Source organism: Myotis myotis, unplaced genomic scaffold (genome assembly GCF_014108235.1).
Source record: "Myotis myotis isolate mMyoMyo1 unplaced genomic scaffold, mMyoMyo1.p scaffold_m19_p_9, whole genome shotgun sequence".
Classification (NCBI taxonomy): domain Eukaryota; kingdom Metazoa; phylum Chordata; class Mammalia; order Chiroptera; family Vespertilionidae; genus Myotis; species Myotis myotis.
In genome coordinates, this window is record NW_023416401.1 from 10,824,813 (window position 1) to 10,844,857 (window position 20,045).

At 54.9% G+C, this 20,045-nt stretch overlaps 1 protein-coding gene across 6 annotated transcripts in view; it reads right to left on the bottom strand.

The window, feature by feature from the left end:
* CTIF (cap binding complex dependent translation initiation factor) overlaps positions 1 to 20,045 on the bottom strand; it is a 235,293-nt gene that overhangs the window by 107,989 nt on the left and 107,259 nt on the right. For all 6 annotated transcript variants that reach the window (XM_036322505.1, XM_036322504.1, XM_036322503.1 and 3 more), the window contains one exon: positions 5,294 to 5,370. In XM_036322505.1, coding sequence (XP_036178398.1) covers positions 5,294 to 5,370 — 77 coding nt within the window. The remainder of the gene's footprint in view (positions 1 to 5,293; positions 5,371 to 20,045) is intronic.

The window sequence follows — 20,045 nt, forward strand, 5'->3', positions numbered from 1 at the left end:
TAAAAATAATCCCGATCTGACTCATTCTGCTTCGAATCTGACAGGGCTGCCTGCCAGGTGGGGGTTTGCCTGTCCCATTTTCTTATCTATCTTTAGCAGGGACTTAATGAGGGCAATTTCCTTGCTGGGATGGATATAAAGGCAAACCGCGGGCAGTGGCAGCGCGGACCTGTCTCCCCGTCCCCTGGGCGCCCGATGACAGGATGACGGTGACGGTCACGGCGGGGCCGAGCAGCCTGGAGGGTCTCCAGGACGTGCCGTCGCAGGATGGGGAAAATGAAACCCCAGCCGGGTGACAGCAGGCAGAGAAGGGTCCCCTGCTGCCCCCCTAACCCCCCATTTCTGCTACCACCACACAAACAACAGATTACTCAGGCCTGACATGCCATCGCCCTCATGTTCCTTGCCCTTCAGCACCTCTCTCCCTGTTTTAAAGAGCGAGCACAGTCAACCCTGGCTATTGGCGGTAGGTAGGCTCTACACAATCCCGAAGACACTGAATTAGCAACTGGACCATGGCTCCCAGGGGCAGTACAGGGTGCGGTTCCTGTGAGCCGCTGCTCCCCGCCTTTCCTCCGACTGATCAATGCACAGCCTGCTGTATGTGTGCTTCTGTTTAAAGGCCGCTTATTTAATATACATTGTTGATTCACTGTATCAACACTGAACTCCCGGCCAACAGCGCTGCAAGGCAGGCCCGAAGGAAGCTTAAAGCTTCTGTAACGCGCGTTTTCTCCGGAAGGCACAGCACAGCCTGCTGGCGCTGAGGAGCACGAGACAGCACTTCAGCTCCGCGCCCGGGTGTCACGTCAAACAGCAAAGGCACCAACAAAAGCACATGAATGCGAAAACCACGGCATCACACAGGTCGCTGAGAGGACCGGTGCGCAGTGTGGGAACTGAAACCAGGAGGCAGGGCATCTCCTCGTCCAACCTGGGCTGGGCAGGTGGGTGCCGGGCGACTCGAATGAATCCTCATTCCGCCCACGAATAACCACGAAAACACTGGGGAGATGGAGGGCTGCAAATGAACTGCAGAGAGCAGGTAAACTCGCAAGTATGCAACCCCTGCAGAGTGCGGACTGACTACTTCCTAAAGGGCTGAACGACTCCTGTGTAAGAGCTGACAGAGATCCAGGCTCCATCCTCGGTTAACTCCTGCTCAGCGCCTGGTGGGCACGACCCAGGACGCAGTCGTCTTCATGGGATGCGGGACTCCTGGAGACGTGGTCTGAGGTGACAAGGGAGGGGCAAGCTCCAGAGGGCAACTGTGACTTAGAGATGGGGAGAAAGGACCACTGGGCATCATCTCCCAGGGTCCTCCTGGCCCACAGCTCAGACGGAAAGAGGAGGGGAGTAAGGTAGCCTCCAGGATGGAATGAGCATGGGGTCCATGGTCAGGTGTGCCACGGAGTGGGCCTCACAAGGGTTAATGACGATTCTTAAGTTACGTTTTCGGATTTGAGTGCAGAGATCCTGTTTGTCCCTGGAGAAAGAATCTGGCACCCAAGGGCGGGGGGGAGGTTGGCACATGCTGGCAGAGGAAGGGAAGGAGGGATGAGATCTTACTTGGTTCTACAATGAAGAGGACACCAAGCCACAGTCGTGGTCGATTGTAGCTGCTGGAGGACCTGCTCACCCCAGAGCACCCGGCATGTGGCCCTGCAGCACCTCCCGGGGACCAGGGGTGGGGGGGCACTTCTCTGGGGCTCTCTGGGCACCCTGCCCCTAGGGAAACTGCCCTGGGCTAAGAGAACTCCCAGCCCAAGGTCACACCCACCCCTGAGCAGTCCCCATCTGATGACCAGCAGACATGGGGACATAAGGACCTGCCCCTTCACTCTAAAAAGTCACCCTGACTTCCGAACTGCCTGTAGGGTAGAACTTCAGACCCAGACCACACTGCAGCTCAACTCCCCCCTCTGCCCAGGCCTGCCCTTCCCTCCCGGGACTCTATGGATCCCCAGGGCACTCATGGTAAGTGTCCTGCGGTTGATCTCCATCCCGGAGTCAGCTTCCAGGGAACACAGACTCCGACAGATCCGTTCACAGCCTCAGTCTGTTCATCTCTTCCAATGGGGGGCGGGGGGCGGGGCAGGAGTAGAGCAGATCCCCACACCGGGAGGTGAGACCTCACCCCAGGCCAACCCAGGCAGTGGTCCGCGCACGGCTGGCCGGACTCAGCCCTGTTCCGAGTTTGCTCCTCTGCCCTGCATCCTGATGGTGGGGAACTTGAGGCGGGAGACAAGCCCTAGCGGCCCCCCTCCCAGTCAGCAGGTCTCCAACTTGGATGGGATGGATCGCCCGAAGGCACCTTGCTTTTTGGGGGATGCGTGAAATACTCATTCAGTACGTTTACGTCACAAAATGCATAATTTTGTCTGGAATCAGCAAACATCTTCGACCAGTTTCCCAGAATAAACAAAAAGTTACCAGCTGTGTAAGTTTTAAGAACAATTCTAAGGAGTAAACCTTCGCACTGTCTCTGAGCTTAACCTTTATCTTATACATGAGGAAAAGACGTCCCCAGCCCAATTTTCGTCAAAGCAGCCCCTTGCACGTGGGAGCAATCTGCAGAGGCCTCTCCGGCGGGGCCTCCTTCCCGCTGGCCCCCACAGAGGGCAGAGCTTAAAAAGTTGATCCAGGAGGAGGAACAACTGGTCCTGGGCACCCGGGAGGGGATGCAAGGCACAGCTCCCTGGGCTCCGGGGCAAAGCCTGCACCCCTGAGACCAGGAGATGAGACCCACCCCTCGCTGCAGACATCTACTCCAATCTCACATCACAGTTTCCTGAGGGCCTCGAACCCCTCTGATGCGAGGAGTGAGCTGGTGCTAAGACCATTCCAGGTACCTTACAAGGAGTAGCTCGTGTGAGCCTCCCAATTATAGACCCATTTTACAGAATGAAAATAGAGCTTTCGAGGTAGGAAGTAATTGGCCCAGATCAGAGTTAGTGAGCGGAGGAGGGTTCATGTCTAGTGGCTAATTCCATAGCACGTGCCTCAGACTTCAACTCCCCCGAACACCCAGAGTCCAGCCTGAGTTGGGAGACATGCGGACCTACTGGAAGACTAGAGCACAGCTTGCAAGTGCCTGCTCCAAGCCGTGAACAGCCGTCCCTCAAATGTCAGAATCACACGCTCCACCAAGAGGGACTCAGGCGGCCTCCGGTGTTGGCTTCTGAGTCCAGATAACGAGGTTCTTACACTCTCCGGCTGCTGCTCTTCTCCTGAGCATGCCCCTCCCGGGGACTCTGTGAGGCCGAGTGACAGCCGGGTCCCCATTCTAGACTGAATAAAGGTGGAGCGCCGACCCGCACACACAGCTCGCGCAGTGTGCGACTGCTGCCTGGACGGCAGGGCCTGGCCTCTGACGGTCATGGCGTTTGCTCCCGGAGTGTGTCTTCGGTCCAGCTGAGCGTGCTCTCTCCCTTCCAGCTGGTTTCCTCGGTGTGGGGCCAGCGGCTCCTCGGCCCTCCCTCTGCAGAAATCTCTCATGAGTTTACGGTGAGAGCTCCCTCCCCTGCAGCCTCCCTGTCTCTGGCCCCGTCCATTAGCCTCTTTCTCACAGGACGCACTTTCCATCCCTTTAATCATCTTTATTGCCTGGCTTTGGACTCCGTCCCGGGTCCACATCCTTTGCGAGGTGTGCTGACCTAACCCGGCGTTTGTTAACACAGAGCGGCCCAGCGGAAGGGCAGCTTCCAGTGCCTCATGTCACGCTCCTCTTCCTACATTCCTGGGTCACGCCGCTGCCTTCCGGAGGCCTGCGCGGGCCAGGGGACTCCTGCTGAGCCGGGCGACCTGGCCCGAGTGGAGGTGGGGACCTGGATGCTGAGCCAGGGAAGCAGGTCAGAGGGTGGTTCTCACTCGGAAGCCTGGGGCCGCCCCCACTTCCAGACGGGCTCTCTGGGGACCACGAGGTAGGGGAGGAGGAATGCCAAGCCTCTGCATTCCCCAGCATCACCAGTCCCCTGTGAGCCCCACTCCCCCTTTAGGGGGGTGCTCCCCACACCTTCCGCCTGCCAGAAACCCAGAAACCAGGCACTCGCCTCTGTGATGCTGCGCAGCAAGGAGGGAGCACACAGCACAATAACCAGGGGCGGGCTTAATCCAACTGTCCTGGCCCAGCCCCCCTCCTCATGCTACTGCGTAAAGTGCCCAGGGCTTCTCATGGCTACGCCAGGACTGCCCTTCTCCCAGCTCAGACCCGATGACGAGGCATTCGGGTGCTCAGTCCTTCACCTCCCTCCTCCCCGCCTTGTTCAGGGCCAAGTGTGGAGGGAGGACCCGGGACCTTGGTCCACCCAGCGCTGATCTCAGGAGCTGCTCGAGAACAGGCACTTCTAGTTCTCTGGGCAAGGATGCCGGCTGGGCTGCTTCTTGGCTTTTGCTCCCTGAGTGTGAACATTCTCTGTTCATTCAAGGTAAAACCACAAGCCTCGCCTTTATCTAAGAAGAAATTCCCTCTAGAGGAACACCTCATTTTAATTCCGCCGGCCGGCCTCCTTCCTTCCTCCCCCCTCCCTCCCTTTTTAATATTTCCATTCAGAAGTCACTTATATGCATGTTCAAGCAAAAATTAAATAATAATAATAAAAAAAAAACCCCAACCCAACACCTCTTTTGCACAAATGGCCACACACTGCAAAGACTGTTCTGCACCTGGGGTTTTCCATTGGAAACAAACCTGGAAGACGTTCCCTGTCAGATGCCTCGAAGGAAACAAAGGCAGCCCTCCCGGATGCCGGGCCAGCCTCGGCTGCTTGTTCCCACTCGGGGCTGCCTCGGGGCACTGCTCTGGCCCCTGTACCACCCGGGCTCTGGGGCTCTGGACTCCAGGGAGGTCCTGGTTCCTGCTGCAGTTCAATGCTCTGCAGGCAGCTGAGAGCAGCAGCAGGCACAGCCGCTGAGCTGTGGCCGCCCTCACAGCAGAGCTGAGCGTGGGGCGGAGGAAGGACAGACACCCTTGGCATTGTGATCTCCGGAGCCTCCTGGAGGCCATGTCTCAAAGCACCGCCGGCCGGCTACGTCCCGGCCCCTGGGCTGCGGCTGAGGCTGCTGCTGTGAGGTCAGTGGGAAGAGCATTTCTCCTCCTGAACCGCCCGGATGCCTCCTGCACTTGGGAAGCATCCTTTCCGGGGTCAACCGGGGGGGAGCACAGCTGCCACTGCCCGACGGGTTACCAGCCCACGTGAGAGCTCACGGGTGTCAAAGCACGGGCCAGGAGTGACGGAGCTACGGGTGGGCGACGGGAAAATAAAAGCACAAGCTGGAGACGCAGCTCTCCTACCTTCGGTCATTCCTTCTCCTCCGGAACAGCTTCTTCGTGTGCGCAATCTCCACCTCATGGGGCATCGGGTGGTAGCCCTGGGGAGTGGGGAGGAGGGGCAGCGTTAGCAACTTCTGGGACCAAACTAACCATCAGGACGTCTACGACAGGAGGAAACCGAGTGCTTGCAAAGACCAGACTCCGACCACCAAAGCCAGACTGAAACGTGGAAAGTACCAGAGTGAATGAATGTCCCACCAGGCAATGGTGCTGGGCTTGCAGAATCAAAAGCAGTAGGGACACACGGGACCTTAGAATTCATCCTATCCAGTCACTCAAATGGCAGATGAGAATGCTCAGGTCCAGAGGTGAGTGAGCGGGTCTTAGGTCTTGCAGGGTTGGCCACGGGGCTGGGACCACATCCTGGACTCACAGGCTGTCCCACTGACCCGTCACTTCCCTCACAAGCTCCCCAACACACCAGGAATGTCAGCATCTTCTTCTCTGAGCTGGTGACAGGGCCAAGGAGAGGGCCCCCAGCAAACCCTGAGCCTCCGGCAGAGGGGACGTGCTAGAACCCAGGTCCCCTCATCCTCGTCCAGGGCTCCTGTGCAGTTTTACCCAAGATCCTCATTCCTTATCCTCCCAAGGAGAGTGACGGGGAACGTGCAAATAGCTAAGCGCCCAGGGGAAACCTTAAGGATGGTCTTTTATGTATCGTCATCATGACAGCCACGTCTGTACATTTACTTCCCGATTAGACACTTTTCTGCTTATGACATGGGGCTGATCCCAGAAATGCAGGCCCCAGGCGGGATTATGTGTAGAAGCTGGGCTGATGGCCAGCTCTGTTCTTACCACCTCTCTCTCCTCAGCAGAAAAGTATGTTCTGATGGGACATGGGGAGAGCGCTGCTGATCCATTATGGACAACCTGGGGCTGGGGGTGGTGGTGTCTAGGCCTGGGGGTCTGGGAGGAGGGAGTAGGGTGGCTTGGGTCTGGGACATCTGGGGACAGGCTGACCCAGAGTCCACAGGACCTTGGCTGCGCTCAGGGTGAGAGGGGGAGTGACAGGGTCCAGTGTTTTGGACATGGTCCACTGCCCTAAACCCTACTCTACAGACAGGGAGACTGAGGCCCTGGGAGCTTATGCAACAAATTAGAAACAGGCAGTTCTGTGGGGCCGGGAGCCCAAGCCCTCGATGGTGAGGGCACATGCAGCACTTCAGATCGGGGCTCCACAGCTGAGGGCCTTGCTGGCCCTGGGGGCTCAGGGTTCAGCCCCTGATTAAGGCGCTCTGGCTGTGCCAGGACTGGCCAGTCTTGGGGAGCCTCTAAAGGGGGCACTGGAAGGGCAACAGGCTCAGGAGGACACAGGGACCCTGGTCTCAGTCTAAACTCCTATTGAGTCTAGGGAGAGAATGACACGTCTCAAATATATTTTAATAACAGTCTCTCCCATCCTGGCCAGTGTGGCTCAGTTGTTTGAACATCAGCCTGTGCCCGAAAGGCTGTCAGTTCAAATCTCGATCAGGGCATATGCCAGGTTGCAGGCTTGTTCCCCTGTCAGGGTATGTATGGGAGGCAGGCCATTGATGTGTCTGTCTCTGTCTCTCTCTCTCTCTCTCTCTCTCTCTCCCTCCCCATCTCTAAAATCAATAAAAACATATTAAAAATAATAACAGTCTCTCCCGCCCACCCTATCTTGCCTTGGACAATGCAGTAAAAAAGGCCTGAATGAATTCCGGGCTCCAGGCAGCCACAATGGGCCTCTGTGGCTTTAGGATATGCTTTGTTTAATGGTTTTCTCAAAGGATATTATTTGCTTTCTTTAATACAAAACACAAACAAGGAAAAACACCAAGTCTTCCCCTCTCATTTCCCCTCTCCCACCCCAGCAGCTCCGGTGGCCCCTTCCCTCCCTCTCTCGCTCCGGCCTCAGGTCACCGCGGGAGCACATGGGTGTGCCGGGCAGAGACAATGGAAGGAAGCGGAGGCTCCCTCTAAGCTGGCGGCCCAGGTCGGTATCTTAGCTTGGGGCCCAGGCAGAGGGAGCTGTCCACAACTCGTGGCCCTCCACGAGCCCAGAAGGTGCCAGCCGCCCCCGTCTGGGGCTCAGAGTCCTGGGCTCTGACCTGCATGCCGACCTCCTCCCTGCCCACAATGGCCAAAGCAGGAGGGAGCTACCCTGGGGCCCAACCTCATGGAGCCCTAACTGGGCGCCAGGAATCCCCGTGGCCCGGTGGGCATGCGGGGCCGCTCTCCTAAATAAGCCACAGGGGAGACCTCTGAGTGCACCCCCCCCCCAATTAATATATACATGCATGTGTGTACATAAAGTAGTGTAGCAGCTAAAAGAATGGGTCTGGAGCTGAGCCGTGACATTCAGACTGGCTCTTCCTCTCGATGGCTGTGTGACTTTGCCTAAAGACCCTAGCCTCTATGTGCCTCAGTTTCCACACCTGTAAAATGGAGGAATAATAGATCAGCCTCCTAGGGTCTGTATGAGGATTAAAGGAGTTGATAAACATGTAAAGAACATAGAATAGTATTTCTAATGTTGCCCTCCTCCTCCCCCTCCCCGTCCTCCTCCTCCTCTTCCTCCCTCTCTTCCTTCTCCCTCCCAGATCCCGACCCTGCTCAGGCCGATTGTGCCAGGACAAGCGGGGCTGTTGGTCCCTGTCCTCATGGAGCTCCCAGTCTTGGCAGAGAGAGTCCAGCAGAGGTGTGTGCGGGGGGGGGAGGGGGGGGAGGGGGAGAGGTTGTGGGAAGCCCAGGTCAGGGAAGGGGGGAGGGAATCAGCCCAGAGCCTGGGGCCCACATGGTGTGCTGGGGAAGGACAGAGAAGTCTGCTTACACTGCCTTTCTGAGGCTGGCAGACCAGTGGGAGGCCCCAAATCAGCTAAACAAAGTGACACAGGTGATAGACAGAGCCTTGCATCTCTGAGGTCCTCCCTCCCCAGGGACAATCCAGGCCATAGAGCACTGGCCCCACCCACAGGCTGCCTGTGGCCCCAGCCTATTGGTGAATAAGTGAATAAGCCCCGCCTCCTTGGGCACTTACATAGAATGCGGCATATAACGGGGTGCACTGTGTTTACACACGCTTCATTGGAGGACCCTCTCCAGCCAGCCCCTTTGTTCCTCAAACTCAAGCTGGTGGTTGGGACCAAGTGACTCACATACTTTACGATGCTGCCCACACTCCCCCCAAAACAACGGCATCACGGTGTCAACAGGGGTAAGTATGAGGCCCCCAGGAGGAGGGAGGAGCACATCTGTGCTTAGCTGCTTGCCTGCCATCAGACAGCTGCTGACCCAGGCTACCAGGTTTTGGAAGTCGTTGGTGAGAGTAAGACGTTGAGATAAACGTTCACAGGGGCGTTATCTGTAATTGCCCCAAATGAAAACGACCCAAATGTCCATCACCCGGTGGCTGGAGACATGTGGTATGCCCTTACGACGGAATATGACATGGCAATGAAGGGAAAGTTCTGGTGCATGCTACAACATGGCCTTGGAAACACGCTCAGGGAAGGAAGGGAGTCACCAGTACCACGTACTGGCGATTTATTTTAACGAAATGTCTAGAGTAGGCGAATCTGCAGAGACAAAAAGATTAGTAGTTGTCAGGGGCTGAGGAGAGGGAAAATGGGGAGTCACTGCTAATGAATTCTGGAATCAGAGAGTGGTAATGGCGGTGCAACCTTGTGAATTATATTAAAGACCATTTAACTGTACGCTTTAAAAGGGCGAATTTTATGGTATGTAAATCATATCTCAATTGAAAAAGGTGGAAAAAATGTCTGTGAGCAGTATATTCCGGGCAGAGGGAATAGCAAGCGTTGGGGGTTGCGGGGGTGGGAGAGGAAGAGCGGGAGGAGGAAGAGCAGGAGGAGGAGGAAGAAAAGAAAGAGGAGGGAGAGGCGGGGGAGGAGGAGGAGGAAGATTCAGTCATAATGAAAGTGTGGCTCTCTCCCTCAATTACTCTCTAAGGAGCAGCTGCCCTAAACACTATCATAAGATAGAGCTGACTGGGTGCCGTGCCCCAGGCAAGGAGCACACAATGACAGGAGTGACACAGAATCTAGAAAAAAAAAATTGGTATCTCCAGGCCTGGCCAGGGCGGTGGTGTCCAGCTTTCAACCAGAGACCCCGCCCTGCTTTTTAGATGGGATAGATCCCTCCAGTGGAGAAGGAGAGATGGAGCAGGTTGTCAGAATTATCCTTTGAGTGTAAGTGGCCTTCGCTCTAATTCTTTACCCAACAAACCCCTCGCTCCGGCACGCTCTGAAAGCTGCATGCAGACCTCAGTCCAGGTAATGCCAGTCCAGGTAGGAGTCCCCATCCCCTGCCGTAAACGACAGCCCGGCCTCCTGTTTACCAGCTGGTGTGTGTGTTTCATCAGTGGAGTCAGGTGCCTCTGAGGCCCCACCCTGCCCCACCCAAGGCCTGCCAGGTCCTCCTCCGCCTCTCTACCTGGGAGCCTTCTCCCTTTGGCTCGGAGACCTGGCTGCAGTTTCCCGCCGTCTAACCTCTGACCACTTTCAATAACTAAATGGGCCTGGGAGACAAGTAGATTATATAAACCAAGTCTCTCCAGGGAGAGGGAAGATAATACGCCTTCTGCGTGCAGCTCTGGCAGAGTATACACACACACACACACACACACACACACACACACACACACACTCCCCGAGGTCAGCGCTCTGTAAGATGCTATTGCTCTGGTTGCAGAAACTTCTTATGTAAAACCCCTCCACTGGGGGTGCAAGGGCCTTGCCCTGAGAAGACCCCAGAAACAAACACATCTTGGGTCTGAACGTGAGGGCAGAGGAAGGGAGGGCTAAGCAAGCACACTGAGCCAGGACAGCGTGTGTGCCTGGTGGCTCTGAGGCCAGCAGGCTCTGTGCTAAGACACTCACGCCCACTGGGCCATAGACAGGACCCCCTCCACCCATGCATCCACCCACCCACCCACCCACACAACCACCCACCCACCCACCCACCCACTCAACCACCCACCCACCCACTCAACCACCCTTCCACTCATCCACCCAGCCTATAAATATTGCTGTTTCAGGCACTGCAGACATAGTAGTAAAAAAAATAGGCAAAATGCTTATTCTTACAGGGCATCCATTTTAGTGAAAGGAGAGACACAAATGAGTCGATAATATGATAAATGATGAAAAATGCTACGAAGCAACACGAGGCAGGCATGGGGTGGGGTGGGTCAGGGAAGACTTCTCTGTGACTTGACAGCTACCCATCAATCCATCCACCCATCTGTCCATCCTTGCTTCCTCCTCACCCAACCAGCACTGAAGGCCTACTAGGTCCCACGTGCAGCAGATGGAGAATCCCAGAATAACAGGCGGAGTCGCAGCCCTAGGAACTCAGGGGGCACAAGCGAGTAAGCCGATGTGTGCTGTGCATGACAGAAGCTGACCAGACACCTCTGGCAGCCCCGAGGGAGGGACGAGGGCCTCTGCTTGGGAGGTCAGAGCAGCTTTGCTGAGAGGGTGGAACCTGAGCTGAATCTCAAGGGTTCGACAGGGGCTGGAGAGAGAAGGCATGCTACCGCCTAACCTGCTGGCCGATGATGCCCCCGTCACGCAGAGTGTGCGGAGATGGGGCCGGCACTGTGGGAGGCGACAGAAGCACCGGGCTCTCGATGGCCAGGGCTGGTCCCCGACCATGTGTCTGGCTGGTGCCGGCTGTACAGTCCTCTGCACCCCATGCAGTGGGTAGAACTGTGTGCCCCCAGAAAGTCAGTTGCGCTCCTAACCCTGCCTACCCTTGACCATGATCTTACTTGGAAGCAGGGTGTTTGCAGATGTGATCAAGTTAAGATGAGGTCAGACTGGGTCAGGGTAGAACCTAAATCCAAGAACTGGTGTCACTATAAAAAGGGCATCACGTGAAAGGTGGGGTTATGCTGCCATAAGCCAAGAGGCTACCGGAAGCCAGAAGGGAGGCCAGGAACAGGTCCTTCCCTGGCACCTTCAGAGGAACTGTGGCCGGACAACACCTTGATCTTGGGCTTCCAGACTCCGGAACGGTGAGACAATACATTCCTGTTGTTTAAGCTCCCGACCGTGGCACTTCGTCATGGGAGCCCCGAAAGCCAAGACGGGTAGGAGAGGGGGCAAAATCGTCCGTGCTTCAAAAACGGTCATTTTCCTGACAGTATGTCCTTTGCCAAAACAGAGTTGAATTTGCGTAAGTTATGGGCTCAGTGGACAGTTCCGTTGTGCTGTATTTCCAACCCGCTTTTATGGAGGAAGAAGAGGGTTACTGGTAAGGCCAAGGAAATGGCCCAAGGCCACCCGACCAGCTGGCAGCAGCCTGTGTCCGCGTCTCCAAGGCTCCCGCTCCCAACTCTGATGTCACTTGGCTGACAATATCAGGGCAGAGATGTGGAGGCTGAACCCCTGGGGGCATCAGACAGATCTCTCCCTCTCTCCTGCCCTACCTCTGACCCCACAGTGCCCAGCCATGCACTCTTGGTCCCCAAAAGCGAGGAGGAGAGGCCGAGAGCAAGCCCCGATCTTTGCTGGGGCCACAGCTGGACAGCCCCATTTCTGACCACACCCCCTCCCACTGGCCCGAGGATGGAGAACTGGTGTCACTGGGTGCAGCTTCCAATGCCCTCCCCATGTCTGCCCTGCAGGGCGCTGTGTCCCCTGAGGTGCTCATGGCCATGGCCCAACGGGCAGGCCTCTGCTTCTCTTTCTTAGAAGGGGTGCCCATGGCCACCAAGGTCGCTCTGCCCTTCACTCACAGGCGGGGTGGGGGCCCCTGGCTGCTGCTGTGCCTCATTCCCTTCCAGTCTGGCTGCACCCCACAGAGCTCAGTGCTATGGCCTGCAGCTTCATGGAACCCCATACCCACTTCCCCCCTCAAGGGAGAGTTTCCTGATATTCCTGTGACCTTGGACCTCTGGCCACGGAACCTGGACCTAACAGAAACCACCCAGGCCTAACTATCTCACAGGTCTGCTACCTTTGTCTCTGACACTCAAGCTCTTGCAAAGGGAGAGAGCATCATACACAAACATGAAAGCTTTTACCTATTGTGTGAAGGACCTCCAGGCTTTGGGATTCGGACAAACAGCACCTACCCCATAGCCTTTAGCAGCAGGTGGCACAGCTGTGAAAGGCCCAGCTGGAAAGGCAGGCTGAGCATCCTGGCCCAGGCAAGGCAGCGATGGGAAGTCTCAAATGGGGAGGTGTCTCCCCCCCAGTCTCCTGACAGGTAAGTCCTGCTCTCCTCCGTCCTGCCTGGGTAGCGACTCTGTCCTGGCCTCCTGCAAATCAGTCCTCCTCCTCTTGCTCACACGCTGCCATACGGTCCCCACCAGACTCCCGTCACTCTTAAGAATGCTATTTAAATACATGGAAACTAACGGCTTCCTCTTTCCAGAAAATTCCAGGTGACCCCGAGTGGAGGGCCCCACGCATCGCCTGGCTCAGAAGAACTGGAGCCCCAGGAGACAGGTCAGACCGTGGGACCAAGCCAGCTGGGACTGGTCGGCTCCCCGTCGCCCGAGGGCAAACAATACAAGGGAACCATAGCACTTGGCAGCGTCCAAGGCCATAAAAACACCAAGTTCAGCTCCTCTGACAATGAACTTGTCTCAGTGGTGGAGCCCTCCTGCTTCTGGGGGTCATGCTTCCTCACCGCTTCTAAGAAGTTATCCTACCACTCACTCCACGGGGGCAGGATGTGTGGGTCACGTCCAAGCCGAAACAAACAGGTAATGGTTCTAGAATTCCTGGAATCCTGAGGCTGTCCATCTACTCAGAGGAGCCGCCCTGCGTCAGAAAGGTGAAGGGTGGGCCGCCTTGCCATGCTTAAATGCAAGGTTTTCTAACTTTTAGTTTATTTTTTTAAATCAGCAGAGACCTTTTTAAAAACAATACCTTCGCTGGAGTCCCAGTATACAAACACAGATCCACATGGACAGGGAGGAAATCCAGGGGCTGCCTCAGAGCCATCGGCGGCCACCCCCTGCTTCTGGCAGCCCCCCACTCGCACCCTGGATCACGAACCTAAACTCTGCTCCAGACACCATACAGGATGCCGGCTCCATAAGAACAGGACATTTTTCTAGAAGAGGAGCTTGCCTTAGGCTCTCTGAACAGATCTCAGTGGTGACTCTGACCTCCTGACCTCCCTGAGTGCGCATGAATACGCTGCCTGAGGCAGAGGTGAGAGCCCGTGGACCTGACACCCAGAGGTCTGTCTCTGCAGGGACTGTGGGTACAGAGGCTAGTTCCTGGGCGTCGCTGGCACGTGCAGGCCTTGCTTGGTTGTAGTAAGGCAATAAGGCCACCCTCCTTTTCTCGTTCAAGTTGCGTTTCTCACTGTGACAGCCAAGAGCCTTGACTCATAAGCCTGGCACACACCCTATAGGCAACCTGGGTCCCAGCTCCGCAGCCAATCTCGGAGACCCCCGGGCAGGTATCTCTTCTTGCCCTCTCCTCCTTCATGTGGGAACAAGGAAGAACAATGTGTCCCTCCACCACGGACAGCAAACATGCCCCTCCCTGCCACTCCCATTGGTAGCCACGTCAGGAAGAACCCACTGGGTGAAGTCAAATACAAATGACAGTCACTCGATATTTCTGAATAAACAGAACAAATAGGTGAGGACATTGATGCAAAGGACAGGGGCTCAGACCCAATAGAAAAGTGGTAAAAAATTGTTTCACCTTAGCCGGTTTGGCTCAGTGGGTAGAATGTGGGTAGAATGTCGGCCTGTGGATTGAAGGGTCTGGGGTTCGATTCTGGTTAAGGGCACGCACTCCGGTTGCAGGCTCCATCCCCAGCCCTCGTCAACATGCGTGTGGGGGGCAACCAATCGATGTGTTTCTCTCACATCGATGTTTCTCTCTGTCTCTTTCCCTTCCTTCCACTCTCTCTAAAAATAAATAAAAAAATATCCTCCAGTTAGGATTAACAACAACAACAACATGTTTCTACACTATCTACACTAATAAAAGACAAAGATGCTAATTGATTGTACCTTCGCTACACCCTAAGTCATGCCCACCAGCCAATCAGAGCGACTATATGCAAATTAACCCGAACAACATGGCGCCGGCAGCCACAGAGCTGGAGCAAGCAGGAGGCTTGGTTGCCCGGGCAATGGAGGAAGCCAAGCTTCCTGCCAGCCCTGAGCCAGCTGTGGCCTCTGCTAAAGGCAACAAAGTTTCAATTATAGAAGCTAAATAAATCCCAGATACCTGCTTCCAGCCAGCCTCCACTGGGAGCTTGGATGGCTGGGGGCTGTGGCCAGCCTGCAAACAGCCATCAGCCCCTCACCCAGGCTGGCCACACACTCATGGGGTGAGGGTCCCCGCTGGGGGGCTTAGACAGCCTGAAAATGGCTCTCAGCCCCTCACCCAGACCTGCCAGGAACTCCAGCAGGACCTCCCACCCTGAAGGGTCTGTGGCCAGCCTGCAAACAGCCATCAGCCCCTCACCCAGGATGGCCAGGCACTCCTATATAATAAAAGGATAATATGCAAATTGACCCTAACAGCAGAATGACTGGGAATGACTGGTCACTATGACACACACTGACCACCAGGGAGCAGATGCTCAATGCAGGAGCTGCCCTCTGGTGGTCAGTGCGCTCCCACAGGGGGAACTCTGCTCAGCCACAAGCCAGGCTGATGGCTGCCAGTACAGCGGTGGTGGTGGGAGCCTCTCCCGCCTCCTCAGCAGTGCTAAGAATGTCCGACTGCAGCTTAGGCCTGCTCCCCGCTGGCAAGTGGACATCCCCCGAGGGCTCCCGGGCTGCCAGAGGGATGTCTGACTGCCAGCTTAGTCCCGATCCCCCGGGGAGCAGGCCTAAGCCAGCAGGTGATCATCCCCCGAGGGGTCCCAGACTGCGAGAGGGCACAGGCCGGGCTGAGGGACCCCCACCCCCGAGTGCACAAATTTTTGTGCACTGGGCCTCTAGTATGGTATAAAATGTAAAGGAAACAATTACTAATGTGCTGCTTTTCCAACTACTGTTATCAGTTTCTTATTTTGCAACCAGGGCAGTTGGGTGAAGGACATATATGTGTGTGTGTGTGCGTGTGTGTGTGCAGGGAGGGTGTTGGAGGGATGACTATGTGACTATGACTCTTTTTGTGTCAAAGACCAAATGAGACCAAGTGGCTCTTGCCTGTGTCCAGGTGACAGGCCCAGCACCAAGAGCTGAGAAGCAGCCCTGGACGCAGGCCCCGGCTCGGGCTGGTGTCCCTGCTGCTTGCCAACACAGGGACAGCCACATTTCCTATACATCTGTAGGTCCCAGGTGCCCGGAGTACGGCCACCTTCCTCAGTTGTGTGTTGGATGAAGAGCTAAGCTGACTGACAACCGGATGGACCAGAGCCGGGCCCTCCCCATTCTATCCACTGTGAACCAACAGCACTTGCTGATGAGCCAGGGGCCCAGGACATTGCCTCAGCCAGCTATTGCCTCACCCAGGCAATATCTCCGATGTTGCAAGAAGACAGGAGGCCCCATGGCCTCAGCAGCTCTCAACGTGCAACCATGAGGTCCAGTCTTATGACTGCAACTCTCCTTCAGTGCAATGCAGGAGATGATGAAGACCTGGGTCCCCCGTCCTCCGGGGAAGAATGTGGTTTACAGGGGTCACACAAGTGAGGTGGCCAAGAGGTGAGGCTGAAGTTCTACCTGCCGAGGAAGAGGGGTGGATGGCGTGGACACTGGAAAAGGCTGCCTTGTACACTCCTGAGCTGTTTGCAACAGATTCTACTGGCTACCTGCTAGGCCACCCAAGGGTGGCAGGTGAGGGCACCCTTGAGCTGATCCCATGCCGACGAGCTAGCCCAACGATTGGGGGGTAGGGGGGGAGCTGGCCTGCAAAGTCTTTCTCCCCCCCAGGCCTGCCCCGTAAATATGCTCCCTTCCACTGAGTGAGCAATTCTTTTTCCTGGAAGGTATTCAACAAAAGTCTCCTTACCATAGAAGGAACTAAGCTACGTCTGCAAGGATTCTGAGCTATGACAATGGTAACAGCAGCGTCTGCCACTTACTGAGGCAGGCACAGAGCTAGGAGTTTTACTTAAATCACCTAACATAAACCTCCCAACAACCTGAGGGAGGCACTTCTATTCTCCATGCTCTACAGGAGAGGAGGAGGAGGGCTGGGGACATTCAATGACAGACCTAAGGAAACGCAGCAAGTGTGTGGTGGGGCTGGGACTCAGAGGCTCAGGGTGCAACCCTAACACAACACCCGCAAGGGCAGGAGATCTGAGGCCGTGGCAGCCACTCCAGGCACAATCCAGAGGCCAGCGGGAGTGCATTTCTCAGGCAAGAGCGCCCCCCCCGCCCCCCGCCACTCCGCCCCCCCAGGTTCTATCACAGTGGGCTCTGCTCAGCGCCATCGTGGTGGGTACTCAACAAGCATTTGTCGTTGGAATGAGAAAATGAATAAACGAATATGAACGGTTTTCCACAAGGCATGAAAAACTCATGGCTTTCCCTGGATTCACTCTGTAGACAATTTAAATTCACAGGGTTGTTGTCATTGGTCTGTGCTGGGGGTACCTGGCTTCTTCCCTCTCCTTCCTTCCAAATCATCACTAATAGCTATGCTGCCAAGCCAGACATTAATACGACCAGTATCACGCCAACAAATGGACCTCCCCGACAGGCATGTCGTCAAAAGTGAAAAAGGAACAGGGTCTAATGGAGGTTTCCAATTAGGAAGCTAACAAAGCAGCAGAGACGAGGTCCTCACAATCGGCTTGCGTGCAAAAGAATTCCTGCGTGGAATTGTGTTTTAACTGTTTGCAAGAAGCTGGGAAATTATCAGGGCAACTGCAAACATCTTTGGTAGAAGAAATAATTGCCTCCAACTTATTAATTTTTTAAGTGAGTACTTTAAGGACACGGTCCACCTCTCTCTGACTACAGGAAATGTACCATTTCAGAAATTCAATTACTTGTTCCATTCCCAGAAAGCAGGGCCGGCCTTCTGTGGTGTGGATGGAGCCATTAAAGATTCTCTGCCACATGAAAGAGTCTTTATGGGTTGTCTTAAATCGGGCAGCCATTGGTTTTGGCGGCTCACTAGGCCCCAGCAGCTCTGATGACCTAGTTGGTATCTATTTCCCTCCATGTCTCTGTAGCAGACAGTGATCTGACCTACTTTCAGGGGCACAGTGATGGCTCAAGAAGGAACGGAGGTGAATACGAGAGCCCGGACACAGGACTGGGAAGTGCGGGCCGCAGGCATCTCCTGGCCGTCCCAGTCTCTGATCAAGCACAGCTCTCGTCTCCCGCTTCCTCTCTCCATCTCCAAAGCCTCTTCCTCCTGCAGCTCCTCAACCCGACTCACCCTCCTTGGTCAGGAAAGGAGCTCATTCCTAGCGCAGTCTGTCCAACTTCTTAAATCTATCAGATTTTAACGTGGGGCCTCCCAACCATCCACCTCATAGCCTGTAGGGTGGACTGTGACATCTGTACAGCCCACCGGAGGGACCCAAAGTGGCCCATAGGGTGGACTGTGACATCTGTACAGCCCACCGGAGGGACCCAAAGTGGCTGCTTGCGGCCTGAGGGCAGCAGTTCGTAGCACCGGCCACCCCCGGCTGAGTGAGGACAGCCGATCCTGGCCCAGCCAGGACCTATTCTCAGACTCCTATCAGGACAGTCCACTCTGGCATAATAGCAACTAAAAGATTACAAAGAGCTTAAGAAGTGGTTTTTAAAATTCTGAGCATCTGCGGCTGATGCATAACTGCAGCTAGGAAGGAATGCAGGGCCAACTCTCTAGAGCAGGGGTTGGCAAACACTTGCTGTAAAAAGCCAGGAAGTAAATAGTTAGACTCTGCAGGCCACATAGTCTCTGTCACGACTGCTCGCCTCTCTGGTTCTATGGCAAAAGCAGCCATAGCAGAGCAGAGCAAAGAAGCAGGGCTGCGCTCCAATAAAACTTTATTTATAAAAATTGGTGGGAGGCCCTTTGCTCACTGGGCTCCAGAGGCCAAGTGCATTTTGCAGCATTTTGGCTCCACTCTCTGAGCACCCCCTAGTGGTGACTTTTTGCAGTTGATAGGTGCCAGCATCCTCACATCCCCTCCTCCCTGCTGCCCCCCAATTCGGTTCGAACTTGCTTCCACGGAAGGGCCAGACCAACTCAATCTGCTAAGAGGAGGATAAAAGGATTATGTCTACATTTCAAACAATAAAAACCTTAGTTCTGAGGCCCCCAGTCCAGGCTGCTCATTGACAGCCTCGCGGAGCTTTCTAACATCCCCATGCCCAGGTCCCACCCCACAAGCTCTGACTGGAATGGTCTGGGGCACTCCAGGTGATTCTAAAGGAAGGTCAAGTGGAGAGCCTTAGACCAAAAGGGAAAAACAAAAGAACTAGTGACAGTGGTTTTGGAATAAGTGCGCCAGCATGGTAGGTTTATTTCCCCCTCTGGGAAGGGGAGGGGAGACAAGACCCTTGAAACCTGCACTCGGACAGTCCCCGTCAGCCAAGGCTGGTCCTGTGCAGACGGCACCATGATCTGGCAAACCCAAGACCTTCTCATCTGTGTTTTCCTCTTGACATCTACTGTGGTTTCCTACTGGCTAAATGCATCCTCTATTAAGACTGGTTAATCATCAGAAAGGCTCCTGACGGACTAATACTCAATCATCAGCCAGTCAGCCAATCAATCAATCAATCAATCCTCCAAAATAAAAGTCCTGCCTTAGGGAGGCTCGTAGACAAGGAAAACACTGATGAAACAAAAAGCAGGCTTAGCCATATCCACACTACATAAGGCAGTGACTCCCACACTTCACTGCAGACTACAACCACCCAGGCAGATTTTTAAAATCCCCATGCCTGGGTGGTACCCCATGCCAATAAAATCAGAAGGTCTGAGGGTGGAAGACGGGCATGGTCTCTTTTAAAACTCCCCAGGGAACCACAGTAATAAGGTCCTGCTACTTAAAGTGTGGTCCAAGGGCCAGCAGCGTCAGCATCACCCGGGAGCTGGTCAGGAAGGCGGGGGCTCAGGCCGCACCCCGTCCCACTGCATCAGCATGTGCACGTGAGTGGGATCTGCAGGCAGACAGAGGCAAGCAGGAAACCGGTCTTTAATCGTGGTGAGACAGAAAGAAGTCTAAAACGTGATTTTTACATGAGTAGAAAATTAAATCACTTAGCCACACAATTAACAAGCTCAGGGCTTGGGAAGAGAAAAAATGACAATGGCAGGAAAACAGGGTGGTCCTAGAAGATTGGGGTGACGGGGTGGTGGATGATGAAAATGGATGGGTCCAGAGAGAAGATTCTAGGGCAGTGGTTCTCAACCTTCCTAATGCCGTGACCCTTTAATACAGTTCCGCATGTTGTGGTGATCCCCAACCATAAAATGATTTTCGTTGCTACTTCATAACTGTCATTTTGCTACTGTTACGAATCGTCATGTACATATCTGATAGGCAGGATGTCTTTTCATTGTTACAAGTTGAACATAATTAAAGCATAGTGATGAATCACAAAAGCAATATGTAATTATATATGTGTTTTCCGATGATCTTAGGCGACCCCTGTGAAAGGGTCATTCGACCTCCAAAGGGGTCGCGACCCACAGGTTGAGAACCGCTGTTCTAGAGACTGCGCACGCTTCAGAGGTTGTCACGTGGGTCAGTGGGGAGCTACGTGTTGCCTCGAGTCACAGAGGGAGGGGATGGGATGGGGATTGGGCCAAGGTGCTGTTTCCTTCAGGAGGAAAGA